The 22,684-nt window shown below is 48.1% G+C and overlaps 3 protein-coding genes across 3 annotated transcripts; 2 read left to right on the forward strand and 1 right to left on the reverse strand.

The window, feature by feature from the left end:
• Nucleotides 1-1,465: 1,465 nt before the first annotated feature.
• LOC126913539 (fibrinogen-like protein 1-like protein) lies at nucleotides 1,466-3,697 on the forward strand. The gene is made up of 3 exons (XM_050714805.1): nucleotides 1,466-1,469; nucleotides 2,020-2,151; nucleotides 3,069-3,697. Exons 1-3 carry the CDS (start codon nucleotides 1,466-1,468, stop codon nucleotides 3,695-3,697), a joined length of 765 nt encoding a protein of 254 aa, XP_050570762.1.
• Nucleotides 3,698-7,617: 3,920 nt separating this feature from the next.
• Nucleotides 7,618-12,882, reverse strand: LOC118254062 (fibrinogen-like protein 1-like protein). Its single transcript, XM_050714806.1, has 3 exons — nucleotides 12,873-12,882; nucleotides 9,506-9,625; nucleotides 7,618-8,370 (listed from the first exon to the last, which is right to left on the reverse strand). Exons 1-3 carry the CDS (start codon nucleotides 12,880-12,882, stop codon nucleotides 7,715-7,717), a joined length of 786 nt encoding a protein of 261 aa, XP_050570763.1. The 3' UTR covers nucleotides 7,618-7,714.
• Nucleotides 12,883-14,207: 1,325 nt separating this feature from the next.
• Nucleotides 14,208-20,099, forward strand: LOC118254063 (fibrinogen-like protein 1-like protein). The gene is made up of 4 exons (XM_050714807.1): nucleotides 14,208-14,211; nucleotides 15,799-15,939; nucleotides 18,419-18,481; nucleotides 19,471-20,099. Exons 1-4 carry the CDS (start codon nucleotides 14,208-14,210, stop codon nucleotides 20,097-20,099), a joined length of 837 nt encoding a protein of 278 aa, XP_050570764.1.
• Nucleotides 20,100-22,684: the final 2,585 nt, after the last annotated feature.

Genomic DNA, 22,684 nt, shown 5'->3' on the forward strand with positions numbered 1-22,684 from the left:
TGCTCTTAAGATTCCCTCCATCTTACTCCATTCACCCTCAGATTCATTCAGTTCCAACATTTTTAGATGACCTCCATTCCCCATCATGACCTTCCACACCTCTCCAATTCCCCACCATGCACAGTCAAAACTCCTTCGTTCCCTTCCAGCCACCTTCACATCCTTCCAAGTTCCCTCCTCGCGCTTGCTTAGAACCCCTCTGTTGTCATCCTTGCACAAACAGATCCCTTGTATGGTAAGGTTTCCTCCATTTCCATCTGCATGCACTTCTGCTCCCCTCATGATGAGATTTCCTCTGTTCCTTTCACTGTGTGTTCAGTACTGCCCACTCCCCTCAGTGCAGGCTCATGTCCCTCTTTTCCATGACAAGTGCCCTCAGATTCCCACCATTGCCCTCCAACAACTTTCAGATCCCCCTGGACACTTTCAGATCCCCTCTTTAGGCACTCAGTACCTAGGTTCAACCCCCCACCCCACCCCCCACCCCTTTAGATCTCCTCCGTTCTTCTCTGTGCATGCCCAAATTTTCTCCACTACCCTCCGTGCATGGTCAGGTTTTCTCCTTTCCTTTCTGCACATTGAGACCACGCCCTCCCATTTCCCTCTGCACATGCTCAGAACCCCAGTGCTGCTCTCCATTCCACCCAGATTCTCTCCATTCCTGGGCAGAAGCTTGCTTTCCTCTGTAGCCATCCATTCTGAATTACTGGTCTCCCAAACCCAGTGCTCCAGAGACCACAGCTGTCTTGACTAATCAACAGTAACCTTTAAGTCAGTCTCTTTCAGCAGGCTCCTTGCAGCTCAGGACCATTGCCCACTGAGGAATAGAGGGCTCTCCTGCTTTCCCCTGACCACCTCCACCACACCCCTCTGCCTGCTGTCATGCAGTGCAGAAACCATCAGACACTTCAAAACTCTGTCCCACAACAGCCAGTCACTCTGGGAGCCTTGAGGCTGCTGAAAATTCCTCACCAAGAGCTAAACTGGGCCTGATAAAAGCACATTAAACAAGAACCACTTGACTTGGCAGTACCTTTGTTGAAATGGTGGGGGGTGGGGGCATCCTCAGTGTTTGCTTTCCATGCTGAATGATGACTGTCACCCAAGCACTTATTTACTGAGCAGCACTCTTCAAAGCTCCCAGATACACTGCTCCCAACAGAAATTTCATCCAAGGAGCAAAGCACTCACAGAAGAGAACATTCCAAGGACTCTTACTGGCACAGGTATTATTTTCTTTCCAGCTCAGAAAGCTATGTACCAAGAACCACAGTCACCTTCTTCTCAGGTCGTGTTTTCTAAGTGGGGAAAAAAAAAAAAGTCTGATTTCCTCCTCCAGGAGAAAAGAAGCTGAGAAGGGGTTGGACCCACTCACCCCTCCCACTGCACAGGACACTACAAAGGCCTCTGTGAGACCTGCAGCTCCACATCTGTGTGCTTCAGAAGGCATTCCCACACCGACGCCATGGGTGAGTGAGGGACTGGGAAGGGGGGCACACCTTGCTATCAATGGGAGCAGCCCATTTGCTGGGAGCAGCAATAGGGCAGCCCAGCAACAGGGAAACACTCTGTGCACTGTGCCTTGCATAAATCGGTGCATGGTGGCACCAGTGCCCTCTTAGGGCACTGCTCACCTGACATCCCTTCATATACCAGCACCCTGCTGTCTGACTCAACCCAGCCAGTTCCCTGTTTTGGAGGCTAGGAATGTTTCCCTGTGAGAACTTGGCTCGTTCAGCTGTTGGGTGCTTTGCTCTAACTGAGACCGTCTCATACATGGCTTTTTGAGAGCTGGCGAAGGAAAAAAAGGCAAGGATACTTACCCCTTGGTTAAAAGAGATTAGGCCTTTTGGCATGCTCTCCAGCTTGCACAGAGCAGTCTGATGCTACAAGCATACTTGGTGCATTCCAGCATCTCAGATGGTCATGATACACTGTGCAGTGCTGGAGCTACGGGATTTACCACTTCTGTGGAGGGAGGGTCACATTTCATCTTTTCTACATCTTTTCCCTTTTTAGTATTGCAGTGCCTTCTACCTCTTGCTTGTGTTCTGGTCTTGGCTGCCCCAGGTCTCTCCATGCCTATACAAACCCTAAACATCTTCAAGATGACTCTCTCCAACACTTCGGCAAGTGCTCTGAAGAAAACCAGTACGTAGCATCCCATGGGCCTCACAGTGCTCTCACCAATCCCATTTCAGTTCTTTGGTCTGGGCCAGCCCAGCTGGCACAACCAGTGCTCTCAGCCAGTGGTTGCTTGATAAAGTAACACAAGGGGGAAAGTGTGTGACAATGCCTCAGATCCATAAAACTCGTCCATAGTATATACGGGTAGGCAGGATGCGGAGAGGCAGCATCAGCCCCAGGCTTTCCTTCTTTAAGGAGAAGATTTCTGCCCATTTTGCAGGACAATCTTAACTGCACTGGGAGGGTGCAATCCTAAACCAAGTGAGTTGAAGACAAGGGGAGATCACACCAGCCAGCACAGGGTGGATCCAGTGTTGCGTGCTCATGTACTGCCAGCTCTGGCTGGAGAAGAGCCTTATATCATCCCTAGCCCTGACCCTGCTCCAGGATAAAGGGCGGTGGATGTGAGGAAGCATACCCAGTGCAGGCTGCAGTACTCTCTGTGTGTTTGTGTGCACATGCACCATGCAGGCTGATGAAGGTGTATGTGTGCTGGAAGGGGCCATTCCTCAGTTCCCTAAGTTGCTGGCAGGGGCAAGATCTTCTTCGCCTCCCTGCCCAGCATGACCCGTTTTAGCCACACAGCCTCTTTTTCAGGAGACCCAGAGGAGCCCACCAGTGTCCCTATCAGTCTCCTGGCCTAATACCAATGTAGCCCAGTGGGACTAGGGCCTTTCTATTAGGTATCCTGTTAGGGAAAAGGAGCAAAGGGCTGAGGTTAACCCACTCTCACCCCCCAGCGAAGCACATTGACCTTTAAGGACTGGGGCAGCTGAGCATCTCCAGGGTATTCTGGCCATGCGTCCATCCTGCCATAGGGTGAAGCATGGTCTTGTTCTCTTGCACAGGTTTTTGTTAAAGCACTCTCTCTCCTATCCCAGGTTGGCCCAAAGACTGCAGCGAGCTTGTCTCTGGCAGCCCCAGTGGCATCTACATAATCCAGCCCACAGGCCTCCACCCCATCATGGTGTACTGTGAAATGAATGTGACAAATGGGGGCTGGACGGTCATCCAGAGGAACCAGAAAGACACAGCTGTCACCTGGGCTGAGTCCTGGAGCACCTATAAATACGGCTTTGGGAACGTGCGCAGTGAGTACTGGCTGGGCACCGAGTACATCCATCAGATCACCAAGCAGAAGGTCTACCAGGTCAGATTTGTCATCTGGGATGCCTCAAACAACATCAGATTTGCAGACTACAACCTCTTCAGTCTGGATGATGAGTCCCATGGCTACCGGCTGAGGCTGGGCTCCTACACAGGGACAGCAGGGGATGCCATGGACTCAGACAATCCCAGTAATGTGCACAACAACATGAAATTCTCCACAAAAGACATGGATCAAGACACTTCAAGAAAGAACTGTGCATCCCACTCTGGGGGTGGGTGGTGGTACTCGGCATGTTATTCTGTACGGCTGAATTTCAAGGGTGGCATGACATGGGGTAGCCTGTGTAAAGGGGACTGCAAATCTTCCCTTATCCTCATCAAACCAGCTCCTTACCACTAGCATTCTTCTGCACTGGACATGGCCAGATCAGTGCTCTGCTGGGCCACTCTTTGTTGGCTGGGGGGCTGGGGGTGAATAGGGGTGTTCCAGCATATCAAAAGCTCTTTTCTTTTCCTCTTCTCCTGAAAAGTAGTGATGTTTCCTGCTTTATCTATGGCCTGTCACCTGTGATGCATTTTTAGGATCATTAGTAGAATAAGACTTTATAAACAGTTCAGTTTCCGAGTATGCTGCTTCTGGGGAGAAAACTGTGCTAAAACCATCCTGATCCAGCAAGGGCTCATTCTCTTTCTCCTTTGAAGTTAGACATGATGACCACTGACTTAAGCAGAAAAATATCATTCATTACTCAGTAACCTGTCCTAAGGTGCTCTGAGGCCAGGCAGGCCATACATCTGCTGTAGCCTGTGTTCATCTTGCAGAATAAAATTGTTTTCAGAACCTGCACAGACATGTGAAAATGTCCTTCATCTGATGCCTGCTTCTGCCAGGAGGCTCCTGGTGCAGTAAGAAAGCAAAAGGGAAATTTTTCACAAGATTCAAATGGGGAATTAAAAATAAAACTTGCACTTAAGAGAGCTGAGTTTCAAGGTATGGATCTTTCAAAAAGGGGATGCAGTACCACATGGCCAACAGCTAGAGGTGAGGGTAGGAGGAAGCACCATCTCAGTTCAGCCATACCCATGTTGACCTGGAGACCTAAACAGGGCTGCCAGGCCAGCATCATCTTGCCTTGTAAGGTTTGTAAATGATGGTCCTGACAAATGAAGACGGAGAACTGGTAACAACAGATGTGGAGAGAAGTACTTAACTTCTTTGCCTCAGTCTTGACTAGTGGTCAGGCTTCCCACATGTCTCATGTCCCTGAACCTCTAGGAAGGTCTGGAGGAGCAGAGTCCCTCCCACTCCAAGCAAAGAGCAAGTTCAGGACCTCCTGACGCAACTTAACAACTACAAGTCTATGGGCCCTGATGACATCCATCCCAGGGTCCTGAGGGAATTGGCTGATGTAGTCACCAAGCCACTCTCCATCATATTTGAAAAATCATGGCAGTCAGGCAAAGTCACCAGTGACTGAAAATGGGAAACATCACTTCCATTTTTTAAAAGGGTAGAAAGAAAGACCCGGGGAACTACAGACCAGTGAGCCTCACCTCTGTGCCTGGGAAGATCATGGAACAAATCCTCCTGGAGGCAGTGTTAAGGCACTACAAGGAGGTGATGTGGGACAGCCAGCATGACTTCACCAAGGGTAAATCATGCTTGACCAATTTGCTGGCCTTCTATGATGGAATGACTGCATCAGTCAACAAGGGAAGACCGACCGATGACATCTACTTGGACTTCTGTAAAGCCTTTGACACAGTCCCACATGACATCCTGGTCTCTAAATTGGAGAGAGATGGATTTGATGGGTGGACCATCTGGTAGATAAGGAATTGGCTCTATGGCCACACCCAGAGAGTGGTGGTCAATGGCTCTATGTCCAAGTGGAGACAGATGATGAGCAGCATCCCTCAGGGATCTGTCTTGGGACCGGTGCTTTTAAATATCTTTATCAATGACATAGATGATGGGATCGAGTGCACCCTCAGCAAGTTTGCAAATGACACCAAGCTGAGTGGTGCAGTTGATACGATAGAAGGCCATTCAAAGATAGATGCCATTCAAAGGGACCCAGACAGGGTGGAGAAGTGGACCCATGTGAACTGAATGAGTGTAAGTTCAACAAGTGTAAGTACAAGATGCTGCAGCTGGGTTGGGGCAATCCCAGACAGGAGTACAGACTGGGTAAAAAACTCATTGAGAGCAGCCCTGTAGAGAAGGACTTGGGGGTTCTGGTGGACAAAAAGTTCAACATGAGCCAGCATTGCGTGCTTGCAGCCCAGAAGGCCAACTGCATCCTGGGCTGCATCAAAAGAAGAGTGGCCAGCAGCAAGTCAAGGGAAGGGATTGTCCCCCTCTACTCTGCCCTCATGAGGTCCCACCTGGAGTACTATGTCCAGGTTTGGGGCCCAAGCACAAGAAAGATGTGGACCTGTTAGAGCAAGTCCAGAGGAGGGCTACAAAGATGATCAGAGGGCTGGAGCACCTCTCCTGTGAAGAAAGGCTGAGGGAGCTGGGCATATTCAGCCTGCAGAAGACGAGGCTCCAGGAAGACCTCATTGAGACCTTTTAATACTTAAAGAGGTCTTATAAAAAGATGGAGAAGGACTCTTTACTTGGGTGGATAATGATAGGACAAGGGGGAATGGCTTAAACAAAAAGAGGATAAATTTTTACTAGACATTAAGAGGAAATTCTTCACTGTAAGGGTAGTGAGGCACTGGAACAGGTTGCCAAGAAAAGTTGTGGATGCCCCATCCCTGGAGGTGTTCAAGGCCAGGCTGGATGGGGTCTTGACCAACTTGATCTAGTGGGTGGCATCCTTGCCTGTGGCAGTGGGGTTGGAGTTAGATGATCTTTAAGGTCCCTTCCAACCCAAGCAATTCTATGATTCTGTGATTCTTTCTCAGCCAGCACCACCCTCATGTGTTCATCTTCCCATACATGGGGGCTGCAGGCCCACCGATGACCCCAGGACAGCTAAGGCTGCCTGTGCTGCCACCTCAGAAACAGTGCTGCCATAGCTCTGCTGGCTGCCCTGAGAACTCATGCAGAGATCTTGGCCTGAGAGTCCAAAGCTGTTCAGAGTTCACAACTGCAAACCTTCCCAGAGCTCAGCTTTTATTTCAAAGACACAGGAGAACAGTGGCTTCTTTCAGGCCTTAAGTTCAAACTTTCCCCCATTGCAAAGGAGATCCATAGCCACATTCACCCTCTGCAGTACAATGGGACTGACTTACCCATGCCACCTGTCCTGCCCTCATGCTCTCAGAGAGCCCATCACCTGCTCCACAACCCAATCAGGGGGTGTGTGTGTGTGTCTTCCCATTCCCAGCATGGAGCAACCACCCAGCCATGGACAGGGGCAGATGTGGGGCAAGGGTTTTGTGATACTATGGGTTTTGCTGGCCCTGTTGACTGATAATAGCCTTACAGCCACAGTCCTGTGCACAGTGGCTGGAACAAGTCAATGGAAGCATCCAGAGACCTGAGAACCAAACCACAGACAGAACAACAGCTAGGTATGACAGCTGTACCTAGCTGTGTACAACAACCACACCAGAGGGACAAAAGTTTATGTTACAGGCTGGTGCTGGGGAGAGTCAGTAGCAGGGAGAATTGCCATCAGGCCTTTCACTGAGGAACATTCAAGCATTTCATAAAAAGAGAAACATCAACACAAAAGCTCTGCAAAGCACACCACCTCTTCACTGGCTCAGCTGAGGAGGAAAATCAGCTCCACAGCTGACCTGGCCCAGCACTGCCTGAAAAAATCATCTTGAAATGAGCAGCCACCATGCTAGCCCTGGGGAACGTGTGCTCTCTATGTTCCAGGGAAATTTGGAATCCCTTAGGCAGGTGTATGTCCTTGCCTAAGAGGGGATCTATGGCAATACATGTGCATAATGAACCCACTATCCCCCAGGTCCACCATACTGAAGGACTAGACAAAACCATCCCCACACGCACACTTACGCACATTTCTGACGCAACAGGGAGACAGAAGGCAGTGAAGTCTGGCTCCAGGGTTTATTGTAGCTGATTTCTTTCACCATGGTTAGCAGAGCTGAGGGGCTGATGGGGCCTGAGGAGTGAGCAGGGTCTGAGCAAAGCAGGGATATACCGATTGCACAGGGAATGGAACTTGCACTTCTCCCCTTCATCCACCCCAAACCAGTGCCCCTGTTTCAATGCTGGCCAGCACAGTAGCACTGGGTAAAGCTGCCCACATGCTCAGGGCTCCAGGGGATGGCTCCTGAGCCCCAGAGCTGTGGTGTTTCAGCTGATTACAGTGCAGGAGCTGCAGGCAGTGCAGGACAAGCATGAGGGCTGGCACAGAGCTGCTGGCAGGCACAGGAAGAGGGCACTGGACTGCTGGCACTCCTGCAGCCTCCTGGGAGGCTGGCCCCTTCAATACAGATAACACACATCTGTGGGTTTGACCAGGATGAGGGAGGATGCACAGTCACCACTATCGCAGAATCCTGGCCAGAGGATGTGGTTTTTGGCATTGAGCAGGACATTCTGGCATCTGTCATACCACCAGCCCCCGTAGCTGCTGGCACAGTTCCCACTGTACTGGTCCTGATCTCTGTCGGTTGTGCTGAACTTCATGTTGTCGTGTATTCCCCCCTTCTTGGGGTAGTAGCTGGTCAGGTAGTCATCCCCATCACCAGAAAACCGACCCAGCCTCAGTGGGTATCCAGTGGCCTCGCTCTCCACACTGAAGATGTCATATTCAGCATAATGGGTAACATTGGCTTTATTCCGCACAACGAAGCGGACCTTGTAGGTGCCTTGCTGTGTGAGCAGGTGCAGGTACTCGGTGCCCAGCCAGTGATCACCCTGCACATTCCCGAAGCCATACTTGTAGGTGGTCCAGGACTGCTTCCAAGTGAGCTCAGTGTCATGAGAGTTTCTCTGGACAACAGTCCATCCCTTGCCTTCGGTGTCCATGTCACACCACACCACCCGTGGGGGAGACTTTGCTGGCTGGATGACATACACCCCACTGGGACTGGTCTTGCGGAGATGGCTGCAGTCTGCGGGGAAACCTGCAAAAGCAGCTGTGGTAAACAGAGAGTAGGGTGGGAAAGAGAAGGGCCATATGAGTCTGTCAGGGCAACAAGGAGCTCCTACAACAGGGAGTAAGGACCCAGAACAAAAAGGGCTGTTTTTATCTGTGGTCTATTCTGCATAGGTGCTTCCACTGGCTCATCCACAGGGAGACTGAAGGCCTCTAAGAAAGTAAAGTGATATTATATGCCCTGGGATCTGTTGCTCATGACTTGATATTTCATTTGGAGCCTGCTGATGCATCTGGACGAGAAGGGAGGGGGAAAAAAATCTTCCAGATACCAGTCACATCTTAGAAGCATAGCTGACCTGCACACTGAGCCCTTGATATATTGAGCTGCAGTTCCTGCAAAGATCAGAAGTGTGCAAAATGCTCCACTGGATGAGGACATGTATGAAAATTTATGTTTTCCCTGGAGGTCGTGGCATTGCAAAAGAAGACTAAGAACTAAGAGGTTTTACCTGGATCTGGTGGGGATGTCTCCCCCCAGCTTGTTGCAGTTTATCTGTTAGCAGGACTGATCTGTCATTATTAACTTACCAAACTAGTTTGCCATCTAATTTGTTTTTATTGTTTTGTGTCTGATGATGGGCAATTTTCTGTGGGTACTTCAGATTCAGCCTGCGAAATTCTGCTTATCTTGGGCACAAAGGTCTTGCATGGAATGTTACCCTCCCTTCAGGAAGGAAGGGAAGACTCCTAATCAACAAGAGCTACAAAAATAAATGGATGGACGGATGGACAGATGGATGGATGGATAGATAGATAGACAGATAGATAGATAGATAAATATGTTGTGAGGATCTCTGATGGAGCTGAGGTGTAAAAAGAAAAAAGCACTGCAGAGCAATCCTGCCAAGTTACAGTGTTTAGGCAGAGACACCTTGGTTTCAGCCTGGAGCCACCAAGGGTTCTAGGGTGGCTTAATGGGTGTCAGGCTTCTTACCTTACAAGATATGGTCCAGGGGTTAGTGCGCATGAGGAGTTGTTGTGTTGTGCCTAAGCCTGATTGCATGATGGCCTATCTGGCACTTAGCAGACCCATGGGTCAGTGCTGAGCCAAGCAGATACTTTCCTGCCTTGGTGCCCAGCCATTGCCCCCAGTCTAGTCCATCCATACTTACCAGTCCGGGAGCTGGCAGTGGGTACTGCTGGACCTGCACTCACACAGAGGAGAAGCATCACCATCACCACAGGCAGAAGGACAAGGTTCCTGCGGAGCAGGCGTGCCCCAGCCTGAAGCCCTGGGGATGGGAAGGCCCAGCACTGTCAGGATCCCTGGACAGCCCTCCCAACCCCTGCCAATGTCCCCCAGAAAGCCCTGACCAGAGAAGGCAGAATCACAGGACCCAGATCCAGAGGATGGGTCCTACTGTACACGTACCACCACCCAAGCAGACATGAGGAAGTCTCCTGGTCCCACACACTGACATGAGCCCAAGCCCTCTGTTGCTGGCCACCAGCACACCCCTAAGCCCTGCACCAGCTCAGTACTGGGGGAGATGCCAGTCATGCCTGGGGAAGGACCCCTGTGCAGCCATAAGTGCCACATGCATCGACCAGGAAGGAAAAGAAACAGGTTGGAATTCAGGGCTCCACACTAACCTCCCCTGACAGGACAGGGGAATACAGGGCACAGGTAGCCTGGAAAAAGCATAACCTGGCACCATGAATGTGTGTTGTCTGGTGCTTTGGTTTTGTATTCCTTCTGCTACCATGGTGCCTGGCCTTGCATCACTCAAGCAAGATCATGGTCGCTGTCCTGACAGTCATCTTGCGCCTTTGTATACTCACCCTGTGCAGGTCTCATTTGAGCCCAGCACCACATATGAATGCAGTGTGCCTCTGGGAAGGTAACTCACCCATCACAAAAGCACAGCTGAGCAGAGAGCAGGAACTCAGTGATGCAGCCTCCCATGCCAAGCTTTGCATGGTGACTTTATAGGCACTGTACCCACTTGTGGTCACAGTTGTTATTTGTAGAGGTACTAGGAGACACTTACAGACTGTGACTCAAGCAGCTTTCAGATCCCATGACAGCATAAGTAAGCTCACTGGAGGGAGGGAGTCATGCCCTTCCATCCAGAGAAGTACAAAATAATCCCCTCCATAAGGAGGGATTTCAGTTATTGACTCTTTCAGCTACACAAACACTACATGTGAATTGCCCACTTGGAGCAATTTCTGGAGAGCCATGATCAAACTCAAGTGGAGAGAGCCAGCTTTTTAAGGACACAGACTATCAAGGGAGGGGAGGTTAGGTTTCCATTTGTCCAGTTCCAAAGGTGACCTTGGAAAAATAAGTACACATCTTCAAGAGACCTTCCTGCTTGCTAACTCTCCACTGGCAGGTTTCAGGATCAATGAGTTAAGTCATTGGGCTGGAGCCAGTGTCCAGCAGCCAGAAGTTATTGCATACACAATGTCCCAAGGCACCACAATCTGCATGGTCTAAGCAGAGGGCATGGCTCCAGGTGACAAACAGGTGTCTGTGGTTCCCTTTTCCATTCTCCTTCCAAAACCCTGTCTTTGGCCTGGCAAGGCCCTTCAGAGCCCGCAGCCCCAGTAATGTTGACCAAGGGTTGCTCCCTGTGGCAAAATGCTCTCAAAACAGGTGGTTTGGGAGAGCTGCTTTTTATGCCAGAAGGTGCAGACAATTCCATCACTTTGTCAAGCCAATTCTAAGAGTGTAAAGATATGGCCCTTCTGCTTTCTTCTCCTGGCAGACAGGCACTGTTTTCAGCAGTGTATAGACCAGATCTATTGTCTTCTTGTCACAGCTTTAAACCCGGTGTGCAAACCAAGCCATCAAGCTGGGGCTCCCACTGAACTTTCCATACTGCAGGAACCCATGTCAAGTAATGCAACTTGCAGGTCTGCATGGACACTGGCATCCAGCCCTCTCTGAGGTAAGGGCTCCTTGGATCAAATTCCACCTGCACCCTTACATCTCACCCCTTCTTGCTTGGTTAGAGAGTGGAAGTCTGAACATCCCAATCCCCTTGCCCCTAGCCTGCTTTAGTTTGAGAGAAGCATAAAAGCAGCAATTCCAAGTCGATAGGTGGAGGAAGGCCCAGGTTACCCTGAGAAGAAGGACCCCAGGCAGAATGGCTATGCTTCCGTTCTGTGTAGGCAGGGGAGGGAAGTGGGTGACTTAGGGGCTCCCATGAGCCACCTTGTGTCAGAGGCCATTGGAGGTGAGAAATGCAAGGCCTTGGGGTGCCTGTGCCAGGGCTGGCTGGCGAGCTGCTGCTTGGACTACTGCTCACAACAGGATTGCCCAATGCAGAGGGAACATGAGCCCCGTGGGGCATGGAGAGAAAGTCCTCCCCTGCTCCTCTGCATAGCAGGCTCCACTAGGCTGTGCCAGATGAATGCATATGGTATTTCTTTCAAAGAAGCAGTGTGTCAACAGGACAGCTTATCTGCAACTCAGCAAATAACAGACAACTCTGTTGTAACTTTAGCTCAAATATTCCAGTCAATGGTGTCTTCAAGGCTATAAAACAAGGGTTTTCTAAATCACTCTGAAGTGGGATCTGTTTCTAAGAAAGATGCAAGAGAAACTCTGAGAAGATAAAAGTTGGAAGCAGAGCTGAGGTCAACATCCAAACACTGCGCTCCAGAGAGGGAGAGCACACAGCACTGTGCAGGACTTGAGAATGAGCTACATCTCTGGGAGAAGCAAAGGCTGGCTGCTCCTTAAGGGCAGGCAAGTCAGGAGCTCAGTCAAGAAAACAGTCCCCTCACCAAAGGGGCTCTGTGTTGCAAGGGCTGAGCACAGCAGACAGCTGAGTGTTGGTGACACCCCTAGGCAAAGCAAACCTGGTTGATTAACCAGGTCCAGGATATTGGACAAAAGGACAAAAGGCAAGAGACAGGTCTGGAGATAAGCTACAACATGGATCTGAGTGGTCAATCTAGGAGACAAACTACCTACAGTATAGGTATAAGATCCATCCAGAAAGCAAGGCCATAGACAGGACTGGAGCCCAGTACCCATGCAAGTATTTCAGGTCAGGACTAAAGGCCCAGGGCTGAGCTGGGACTTCATGGATGCATGGATTGAACTAACTGAAGGTCCCAGGTGGAGTTAGTGCCAGGGGATGCTGAGCCATTAGGGCACACTAATGTGCTCAAGGCCATGCCAGTAGCAGTTAATCCTAAAAGGGTAAATCACACCTGCTTGTACAAGTCTCTCATGCTCCACAGGCCCTCAGACTGTGTTCCCTAGCGTTTGCTGTTGCTCTTCACATTGATAAAGTGCCTTTTCCTGGGAGTACAACGCATGTTCTGCTGCATCCACCTCTGTATCTTGCACAAAGCCTGGCACCATGGCTGTACTTGTGAAGAAATACAGGGACATAGGGGCTGAGGAAGGAGTCCTCTTCGGGGAACTAGAGAAACATGAGGTAACAAAGAGTGGGACAAACTTTGAATGTTGCTGGTCTGACCTCTAGTCCAAAGCAGGGAAAACTTATAATGGGTTACTTGGGGTCATGTCGAGTGGGTTTTTTTGTTTGTTTGTTTGCTTTTCCCAGTGTTTGTACAGCCTCAGGATAATACTTTTTTTTAAATCTAATTTTAATTTCCCTCCCTTCTCTTTTGTCCATTGCCTCTCATCCTGTCCCCATGCATCTCCAAGCAGAGCCACAGAATCACAGGGTCACACATTAATTTAGGTTGGAAGGGACTTCTGGAGGTCTAGTCCAACCACCTTGCTCAAAGCAGATCTATAAAGTTCACATCCTTGTCCAGTCAAGTACTGAAAACCTCCAAGGATGAAAATCTGACAGCCTCCCTGGGTACCTGTTCCAGTGTTTGACCAACTTCATGCTAAAAATAGTCCCTATTTCTAACTGGAATTTCCAATATTCCAAGTTAGATCTATTGCTTCTCATCCCATCACCATGCACAAGAAGAACAATCTGGCTCCGTGTTCTCTGTATCTCATGAAGTAGTTGTAGACAGCGTTAAGGTCTCCCCTTTGCCTGCTCTTCTCTCTAAGGTATTGATCCCTAGAAAAAAAGATGGACTGGAATTTTCTTTAAGAAATACATGCTGTAACTTGCAGAGAGAGGCTTGAACTGAGACCATTTACATCAGTGCCATGTCACAGTTCCTAAAACTCCCTTGTGACTGCTTCAGGGGCAGTGGTACCAGGGACAAACACAGCACATGTTACAAAAGAGGCAGGGTGGTTGTGGCAGGCATGTCAGGAGACACCTGGAGTAGTACTTTCTGAAGTTCAGTGCTTAGATAAAAAATGCAAAATTTGCCAGGAACACTTGAGTACCTCTTTGCTGAACATAGCAGAGGATCTAAATGGGTCCCCAATGGCTGTTTAGCTCAATGCCTACTCTGGAGAGAGCAATTTACCCATTGACATTTGATTTCCATCCAGGAGGGGAATGTCATCTGGGTATTTACTTTCAAGTTGAAATGTTTAGGGTGCTCAGAGGATACTGTTCCCTGGGGAAACCCTTCAAGCAGGAAAGTGGGGGGAAGGAGGGGGGAGGCAGACATTGTAAATTGAGGTTGTTCAAGGCACTACCTCATGAGCTCTTAAGAGCTTTGCCTCTGAAGAAAGATCTTCATCTTTTTAAAACACAGCCTTCTTTGTTTGAGGACATATTACATAATGATGAAGAGCAAATAAGCCATAAACCACTGGTGCTGTTGCCAGCCAGACCATAAGTGCTGTGGTTTGGGTCTCGTGCCTCCACCCCCTTACCTGCCGAGTCCTATAACTTTCAGGCTGGACACCCCTCCAGCCAAGCCAAACCTGCCTGGCTTCCCACTCTGCAGGGTCCCCTCAGAGACAGCATGGGTGAGTGTGGGCTGGGCTGGGAGGGAATGGCACCACGCTGCTGAATGTGCTGTGGATCCCAGAGCACTTTGTCTGCTGCAGGGCTCACTTCTGCCCACACCCTGGCTATTGCAACACTAAGTCCATTAGTCTGCCCAGACTCACTGTGCCCTGGGGTGGGAACTGGAGCAGAAGACTGCATTTTCTGCTATGTGCACGCTGTATCAATGTAGCCTTGCACTGCCAGATAGCCCATTTTACAAGATGCAAATTTACCAAACATTCCTTGTAATTTTCAGTTCTAGAGAGAAAATATTAAATACCCTAGCACAGAAAATGGATTATTATTTTTTAGATATTCTTCTTATATAATATTGAACAGGTATCAAGATCTGGAGTTTAGATGATTCGAAAGCACACTGCTGTCCCCAGAAGAACACCCAGGAGTGGCTGTTCCTCTCCTTTGCATCTCCATCCTAGACAGACCTTTCAAGACTATTTATGGAGGAATGGGCCAGCAGTGGAAGGAACATTGCTTCTCTGGCGGCCTAAAGACACGATATCTTTAAACAGGTCCCTAAACACAAATGCATCAAGACACTAAATGTTAGATAGCAATTGAAAAACAAATCAATTGGACTGGAGAGTGATTAAAAGAGCTCTGGTGTAGAACTGTATCCAGCACAAACCATTTAGACAACTCAGCATTCCCAGAAAGGGGTGTTTATGTCTAGGATGGCTGCAATCACACATACTAGTTCCAGTCTGGCAATCCCAGCTTGAACGCTTTCCTTCTCAGTCATCTCTAAGAACCATGCCAAACCTAGGTATCCCACGGCAGTGCTGGGATAGGTTTGGTTCTGCTCCTGTTCAAACAGTAAAGGATCATACTAGTAATCTGACAGGGTGAGCTATATCTATTATATCATGGATTTGTTTTCCCTATGGGTAGGTATCTCCATAATGCCCCATTGTTCAGGAACCGTGATAAATTTTCTGTCGTTTTATTTAGATTTAATATTACAAAAAGTGTGCTGGTTTCCCTAGCTTCTCCAAACAAGAACAAACTGGGTCAGATGGCTACATGTGGACTTTTTGAAGTAGCCATATATAAAGGAGATAATTTGCAACAGCCAGGCAGTGGCTCTTGCATGTTTCTTCTGCCTCCTCCTACACATCTGGGTTCTTACTGCCCACCAACCTGGGCTGGTGGCAAGTGTACTCCCAGTTCACACCAGAGAATACATGTGAGTGGGAGCTGGGAGGAAAGAGGATACCTCCTTCCATCCTCACCCTACTTGTTATCTCTAGCCCCAAGACTTGGTTTTCACAGGGATTTCTGATTACAGTTACTTTCGGTTTGGACCAGGTTTTCACATTTTATCTGTCTCAAAAATCACCAACATAAGCTGCCACTGCTGATGACTCCTGTCAGTGAGTATTTGATAGTTCATCTGAGGTAGTGAATTGGGACTTTGAGCTCCAAGAGGGAGCTCTACAAATAAATTTATTTTTGTATTTTACTCTGCAAGAGTCAAGTGGGATTCATGGAAGAGTTATGTGCCCTTTCTTCTTCTTTTTTTTTTTTTCAATTTCTTGCCATTTTAGCTACCCGGTACCTTTGTCTCCTGATTTGCACCTCCCTGCTGGCTCCAGCAGCACTTCTTGCCTTTGACATAAAAAACTTACATCTCTGCAATGGCACACTGGATGAAATTATGAATCTTCACCCAGAGTCCTTCCAGCTTGGTAAGTATACCACTGTAACAGGGAGAGGCATACAAGGTCATGTTCAGTAAGATCCTAGATAGCTCTCCACCCCAACCTGACCCCACCCCTATGCCATGGAGGAAGGACTAAATATTACTCTATGTACAAACAATACCAATTTGCTACCAATTTAGGCTACTTTACTGGAACAAGGATAATCTCAATGTCATCCTCTGATTGTAGCCTGTCTCATCTTCTGTGTGGCATTAAGTTCTTCTGCCCATATGTGAGTCCAATAGTCCAAAACCCAGAGTTCCCAGGATCACAGAAGAAGGTCCAATCTCCCTGGCAGGAAGACCAAGGAAAGGGTGCTCTGGACAATGGGCGCTTCCTTGGAGAAGTAGCGTTACAGGTGTTGAAGCAGTGTTACAGGTGTTAAACCAAACAATCACACTGTTTTGATGACAGCAAGAACATTAGCCACCTCTGGAAATCACAAGGTCAGCAGAGAGAGGGAATTCAAGAGAGAACTGAATGCAGAGGAAATGAGTGAAGTTACAACAGAGTCTGTAGTAACAGTCAGAATCTGTAGTAAGTAGTGTCACTGACATAGGCCAGTCAGATGACAGCATGGAGTAATTTATGACTACCAGGGAGCATTGGAGCTATGAGGAAGCCTCCTAGAAAAAATGGGTGGCTGTGTGAGCAGAAAGAGCTGGTTCACTTACAAGGGAATAAGAGTTTTTGGCAGAAAGGGACAAGGTCCAAGTGTTCAACACTGGTTTCACATCAGCCTTCACTGCAAAGGTCATCTGTCAAGAAAATGCCAACATGGAAAGCATCTATGACTGAGCGCTTGGCAAGCTTCCCTGAGAAGTGCAAGTCTGAATACAGAAAAAGAGGTGTGCTCTGAGCTTCGCCCTCATCTCTCACTCAGACCACTGGTATGGTGCTCTAAAAACATGACCAGTGTGAATGTAAGCTAGGTAAGCAGGGAGACATGCCAGATAAGACAGGCTAACATTTGAAAGTTTTGACTTGTGGAGGTATGAATCCAAATGGACAGGAAGTGAAGGCAGAAGAGAAGAGGGGCAGACTTTGGCTTACAAACAAATGTTAGTGAACAGCTTCGTATCACTGTAGTAAAAGTAAATACCCTGCTGAGAAAGTGCACAAAACCATGTTACAAGTGTGTTTTCCACTCTACACAGGCTCAGGCCAACCACCACATTTGCTGGTGAGTTTCAAGAGATATTTGGTGAGAGTTGCAGAAAGGGGGTAAGAAATATACCAGGTAGACTGTGCCAGGGAAAACTGAAGAACTGAATCATCCAGCTCCAAAATCAGATGACTATGGAGGAGGATGTGTTAGCAATATACAGTCTAGCTGCAGGAAGAAGTGTACTCTGGGTATAGCAAGAGAAGGAATGGGCTTATATACTGTGAAAGAGGATTAAGTTAAACATTTCCTGAGAGAGAGAGGATACGAAAGCACTAGCTGAGAGAGAAAGCAGGAAGCAGATATTTGAGGATGTCAGAGAGCAGCAGCTGTAGGGTTAAATGTCTGTTTCAGAGAGGGGACTGGATTTTTTATTTATTTATTTATTTGTTTGTGATGGGCATGGATCACATAAGCCTGTGATCCATGCCTCTATTTTTAAACAATCATTGGATACACACAAGGTGTCTTTGTGAACAAATTGCATTATTTCACTGTGAACCATCCTCTCCTCCAGCAACACCCTTCAAATTCCTTTCTGAGCAAGCTGAGCAGAGCTCCTCTTAAAGTTCCTGATACCAGAACTGGTTTTCCTGTGTCATCTCTCACATTTCTTTCCCCTCTAATCCCTCTTCTTCCTGAATCCCTTTCTAACCGCTTCTACTGTAAATTAGCAACTGTCTTCCCACTGTTGCTACCACTATTTAAGGTTCTTCCCACACAAAGTGTGCTCAAACCCTTCTCATCAAGGAAGCATCTGCCCCATGCTAACATCATGTAAATTACAGAATCACAGAGAATGGTTGAGATTGGAAGGGACCTCCAAAGATCATCTACTCCAAACCCCTTGCTCAAGCAGGGTCACATAGAGCATATTACATAGGATGGCATCCAGGTGGGTTTTGAATATCTCCGAAGTAGGAGACTCCACAGCCTCTCTGGGCAGCCTGTTCCAGTGCTCTGTCACCCGAACTGTAAAGAAGTTCTTCCTCATATGGCAATGAAACCTCCTGTAGTTCAATTTATACCCATTACCCCTTGTCCTATCACTGGCCACCACTGAGAATAGTTTGGCCCCATCCTCTTTACATTGTCCCGTCAGGTATTTGTAGAGGTAAATTGCCCTGAACTACCATCTGGCTGATATCTGAAGTGGTAAAGGTATGCTCCTCTGGAGTGAGGAGGAACAACAACCAAAAAATGGGAATATCATCTGGAGAAGATTACGTTCTCCCAGTAGGCATTTGACATGTGTACTCTCAACACTCACTCCTGTCTCCTCTGTTCTTGTTAATTCAGATAAGGATGACAAACATGTTCGACAGGTCAGAGACATTGCCCCTCATTCACAAGTGGCTCATGGTAAGTCTGTTCTCAAGAAGTACATCTGCTCACAAGATTCCACCATTATTAAGAGCCTAGAGGCTCATGAAGAGTTCTCAGCCACCTCAGTCCACATCCTACATGTATACAGGCTCCTCCCAGGAAAAATGTTGATTTTCTGATAGGCTACAGAAGCGTCACAGCTCATAATCTCAGATGGACCCTAACACCAGCCATGTCCTGGACTTAGTGATGAGGGATTTTAACATGAAGTTTCTATCTAAAGATCCAAACTGTAAAGTCATGATTTATTATTTGCCTTCAGGTTGTGGCGTTTGGTTATTATCCTATTTTTGCCATTCATTTGATGACAAGGCTGGGTAAGAAAAGGACTGACTGCCTAACAGAACTCACTAAGTCAACATCAGTCCATATGACCACATGATAAGGTTTCACTGGGTAGAAATAACCACTGGTACTGCTATGTGGGTGAACGCATTGCTTCATTGTTTAAGGGGCTGACACTCTAGGGAATGGAAAGACTGATCAAATGAAATAAGTCAGGAAACCTCTAAAGAGCTCTTGGGTAAGCCCAGAGAAAACCAGTGGACTTGTCCTATTGAAATCACAAAGGCTGATTTTGTTATGAGCAATATGGATGTCTGGACCACACTCTGGGTTTTCTAAGATAACTATAAATCTCTAATCCTTCCGTGCAAGTGGCTTTAGAACCCAGATTTGCATTTATCTCTGTGGTGATATATCACCAACATGCTACAGGTGAATCACCACAGCACTGCAGTGATGTGGTGACAGAGACTCTGACCTGGACAAAGTTGTATTGTGTGCTGGTTGAAAGCAATGTTTTTGATTATTTCAAGACTTTAATTTACCCCTGTGGAATATGTCAGGAATACAGCCCAGGAATGTGTGTGCAATAAAATATAGGTAAAAAAGTATTACCAGGTGCTTTCAGTGTCTCATTGTGTGCAATGCAATGCAATACCCAGCTCTGTTTCCTGCCCCAGGCTGGCCCAAAGACTGCAGCGAGATCCCTGCTGGTAGCCGCAGTGGTGTCTACATCATCCAGCCAAAAGGACTCCACCAGCTCGTGGTGTACTGTGAAATGAATGTGACAAATGGGGGCTGGACGGTCATCCAGAGGAACCAGAAAGACACAGCTGTCACCTGGGCTGAGTCCTGGAGCACCTATAAATACGGCTTTGGGAACGTGCGCAGCGAGTACTGGCTGGGCACCGAGTACATTCATCAGATTGCCAAGCAGAAGGTCTACCAGGTCAGATTTGTCATCTGGGACACCAAAAACAACATCAAATTTGCAGACTACAACCTCTTCAGTGTGGAAGATGAATCCCATGGCTACCGGCTGAGGCTGGGCTCCTACACAGGGACAGCGGGAGATGCCATGACTTCAGACAATCCCAACACTATGCATGACAACATGAAGTTTTCCACAAAAGATCGAGATCAGGATACTTACAGTAAGAACTGTGCCTACAGCTATGAGGGCGGGTGGTGGTACTCGGCATGTTATTCTGTACGGCTGAATTTCAAGGGTGGCATGACATGGGGTAGCCTGTGTAAAGGGGACTGCAAATCTTCCCTTATCCTCATCAAACCAGCTCCATACTGTTAGTGCTTCTTCCCCCTCCTGTATGCACTGGGTGCTCTCAAAGGCTCTGCAGATCTCGAGCCTCTCTGGAGCAGAGAGAAGAGCCTAAGAGTATCAGGGTTTTATTGAAATGTCACTTTCTTTTTTCTGTCTCTGAGTGCAGGCTTCCCCTTTCTTCAGCTCTTTCCTTGTGCTTGCCAATGATTACTTTTTATTATGTTCATAATCAAGGAAAAAAAAAAAGGTGAAATTTGTGGATTCCGCATATACCTTCCCTGTTGGAGGAAGACACTGAACCCTGGAATGACTTTTCATCAGTGATCATTAGTTGCCTCCAGAATTCACAACAAGCAAAAAAGCTATGTGCCACAAATTCCATACACTCTGTGTCTCTCTGTGGTGTCTGGTAAAGCAGCCAAATAAATTTGCTTCCTTGAACTTATTCTCCATTAATGAATGTCTGTTCTACATCTCTGATGTGCTCCCGCTGAGACCAAAGAAATCCCATGTCAGGTGCTAGGACTGGAGCAATGGGGTTTATTGAGAGAAAAAGTCTGGAGTGTTTCTCACAGAAATGGATGTAAGAGAATTTAAAACTAGTTACACTGAGATATAGGACCTGTAACTCTGTGCAGGAGGGTTCAGAAGGGATGTAGCACATGAAAGAACTCTTTACATATCATCACCATGTTCACAGTCCAGTGTCAAATTCTGTGGTGATGTCCCTGTGATGAGGACCTCATCCTGCTGGGAGTCTGTGTCTGTCATGAGTTGGTCATGGCACCTGCCTGTCTGCACAGTCATGCTTTGATCCTATAGAAAAATGATTTCAAAGATGTAAGTACATCTTTCTGATGTGACCAAGAAGCACTGAACATAATGGAAGCAAAAGAAAGGTAGGTTAGATGTTAGGAGTTAGTTGAATTAGGACAGATTATAATGAGGGAAGAGCCTATTACAGGAATGAGCAGAGTGTAGCTCATCATATCAAAATTCCAAAGATCAATTTAGATGAACCTTTGTCAGGAAAGGTGCAGACTGAGCTGATGCTGTGAGGCTGCAGGACAAGGTCCCTGAAGCTCCTCCATCCCATGACACCATGGCGTTGCCAGGACAGACTGTTCAAGAAGCGCTTTCATCTTCACAAAGGGTTCTGGCTTTGTTTTGAGGCAGCACAGCACCAGCAGTGCTGGCTCTCTCTTCACTTGCTCTTATTGGTCTCAGTGTGAACAAGAACCACCTGGTCACAGAGCCTAGCTGCAGTGTCTCCACTCCGCTCTACGCTCCATACTGTTCCTTAGAATCAGCACACCAGTTTCCCCCAGTGTGATAGCATCTAAGGTTGGAAGCCTAGGGAACGCTCAGGTAATGCAGCTACGCCCTACCCTGAAAGCCTCTTCAATGCTGTACATTTTCTGTAAAATGTGAATATTATTTTTTATTCTCCTTATTACTTTAGGCAATTACACCACAAACCATAACCCTAACTCCAAACCCTGATTCTGACCCTAATCGTAAACCCTGATCCTGATCCTAACCATAACCCCTGGACCCTGCTCCTCATGGAGCATCATATGGAGACATGGGGGGCTGATGGGGACAGGGGATCAGAGCCATGGGCTGGTACAGGGATGTGCAGATGGTGAGGACACATGGACAAGGAGTAGGACCCCCTATAGTCCCACTCACTACATCACATATACCAAGCCCACACAGTACCCGAAACACAGCACCCAATGTTGCAACCCATGTGCTGCCCTACACTGTGCCCCATATGTTACACTGCACATATTACACCCCACACACTACCCCAAAAGCTACCCCACACATTGCAACCCATGCACTACACCCTGTATTGCACCCAGTCCAACAAAAAGCACAGAACCTGCGAAGGGCCCAGTGTATGCCAGCAGCACAGAGCTGACGGCTCCAGAGGGGGGACCTGGCCAGCCACCAGAGGTGCACGGGAGAGCACCCTTCATGTACCATCTTTGTATAGCTGGGCTCTCTGCCACCACCTGCACAGCTCCCCTTTTCTGCCACCTCCCATAGGAGGGTAGTGTTTCCCCACCACGGATGTTTGCAACTTGGCTGCCAGTTTTGCAGGAGCTCTCAGAAATGATGCTGTGAACTGAGCTAGTGCACAAGCAGGTGGAGGGGCTAGGAGCACCTTCTGCAGAGGTGCATGTGTTGGAGGAGAATGAAACACAGGAAACCACAGCCCTTTGTAGGCTTTTTTCTCTCAGTATCAGCAAGGCTGGGTTTCTCACCTCCCCTTGCCATAGAGTGTTCTTTGTGCACAAAGCAGCTAAAAGGACAGTTGGAAATTCTGGAGCTCCTCCCTAGCCATAACTGGGGAGAGACATCTGTAAAGCAGCATCTTCATTACAACACACACAGCTTTTTGCACAGGGCTTCCCAGACTGCCCTGACCTCTTCCTGGACAGTCTGCTTCAAGGAATCAGTGCCCTGGGGGCTTTGCGCCCATGGGTGCACAGGCAGGAGGATCTTGCAGGAACAGCACTTGGTGCCTGTTACCTCATGAGATGCTGGTGTGACTTGCAGGCCCGGAGATGTTCCCTGTCAATGCGGCAGTGCATTAGCAGCCC

This window comes from Cygnus atratus, chromosome 20 (assembly GCF_013377495.2).
Source record: "Cygnus atratus isolate AKBS03 ecotype Queensland, Australia chromosome 20, CAtr_DNAZoo_HiC_assembly, whole genome shotgun sequence".
Lineage (NCBI taxonomy): Eukaryota > Metazoa > Chordata > Aves > Anseriformes > Anatidae > Cygnus > Cygnus atratus.

Coding starts and splice junctions, on each gene's coding strand:
- LOC118254063 (XM_050714807.1), top strand. Junction 15,940..18,418: donor CCCAGAGTCCTTCCAGCTTG/GTAAGTATACCA, acceptor TTGTTAATTCAG/ATAAGGATGACAAACATGTT. Junction 18,482..19,470: donor TCATTCACAAGTGGCTCATG/GTAAGTCTGTTC, acceptor TTCCTGCCCCAG/GCTGGCCCAAAGACTGCAGC.
- LOC118254062 (XM_050714806.1), bottom strand. Junction 8,371..9,505: donor CACTGCCAGCTCCCGGACTG/GTAAGTATGGAT, acceptor TGTTTACCACAG/CTGCTTTTGCAGGTTTCCCC.
- LOC126913539 (XM_050714805.1), top strand. Junction 2,152..3,068: donor AAGTGCTCTGAAGAAAACCA/GTACGTAGCATC, acceptor CTCCTATCCCAG/GTTGGCCCAAAGACTGCAGC.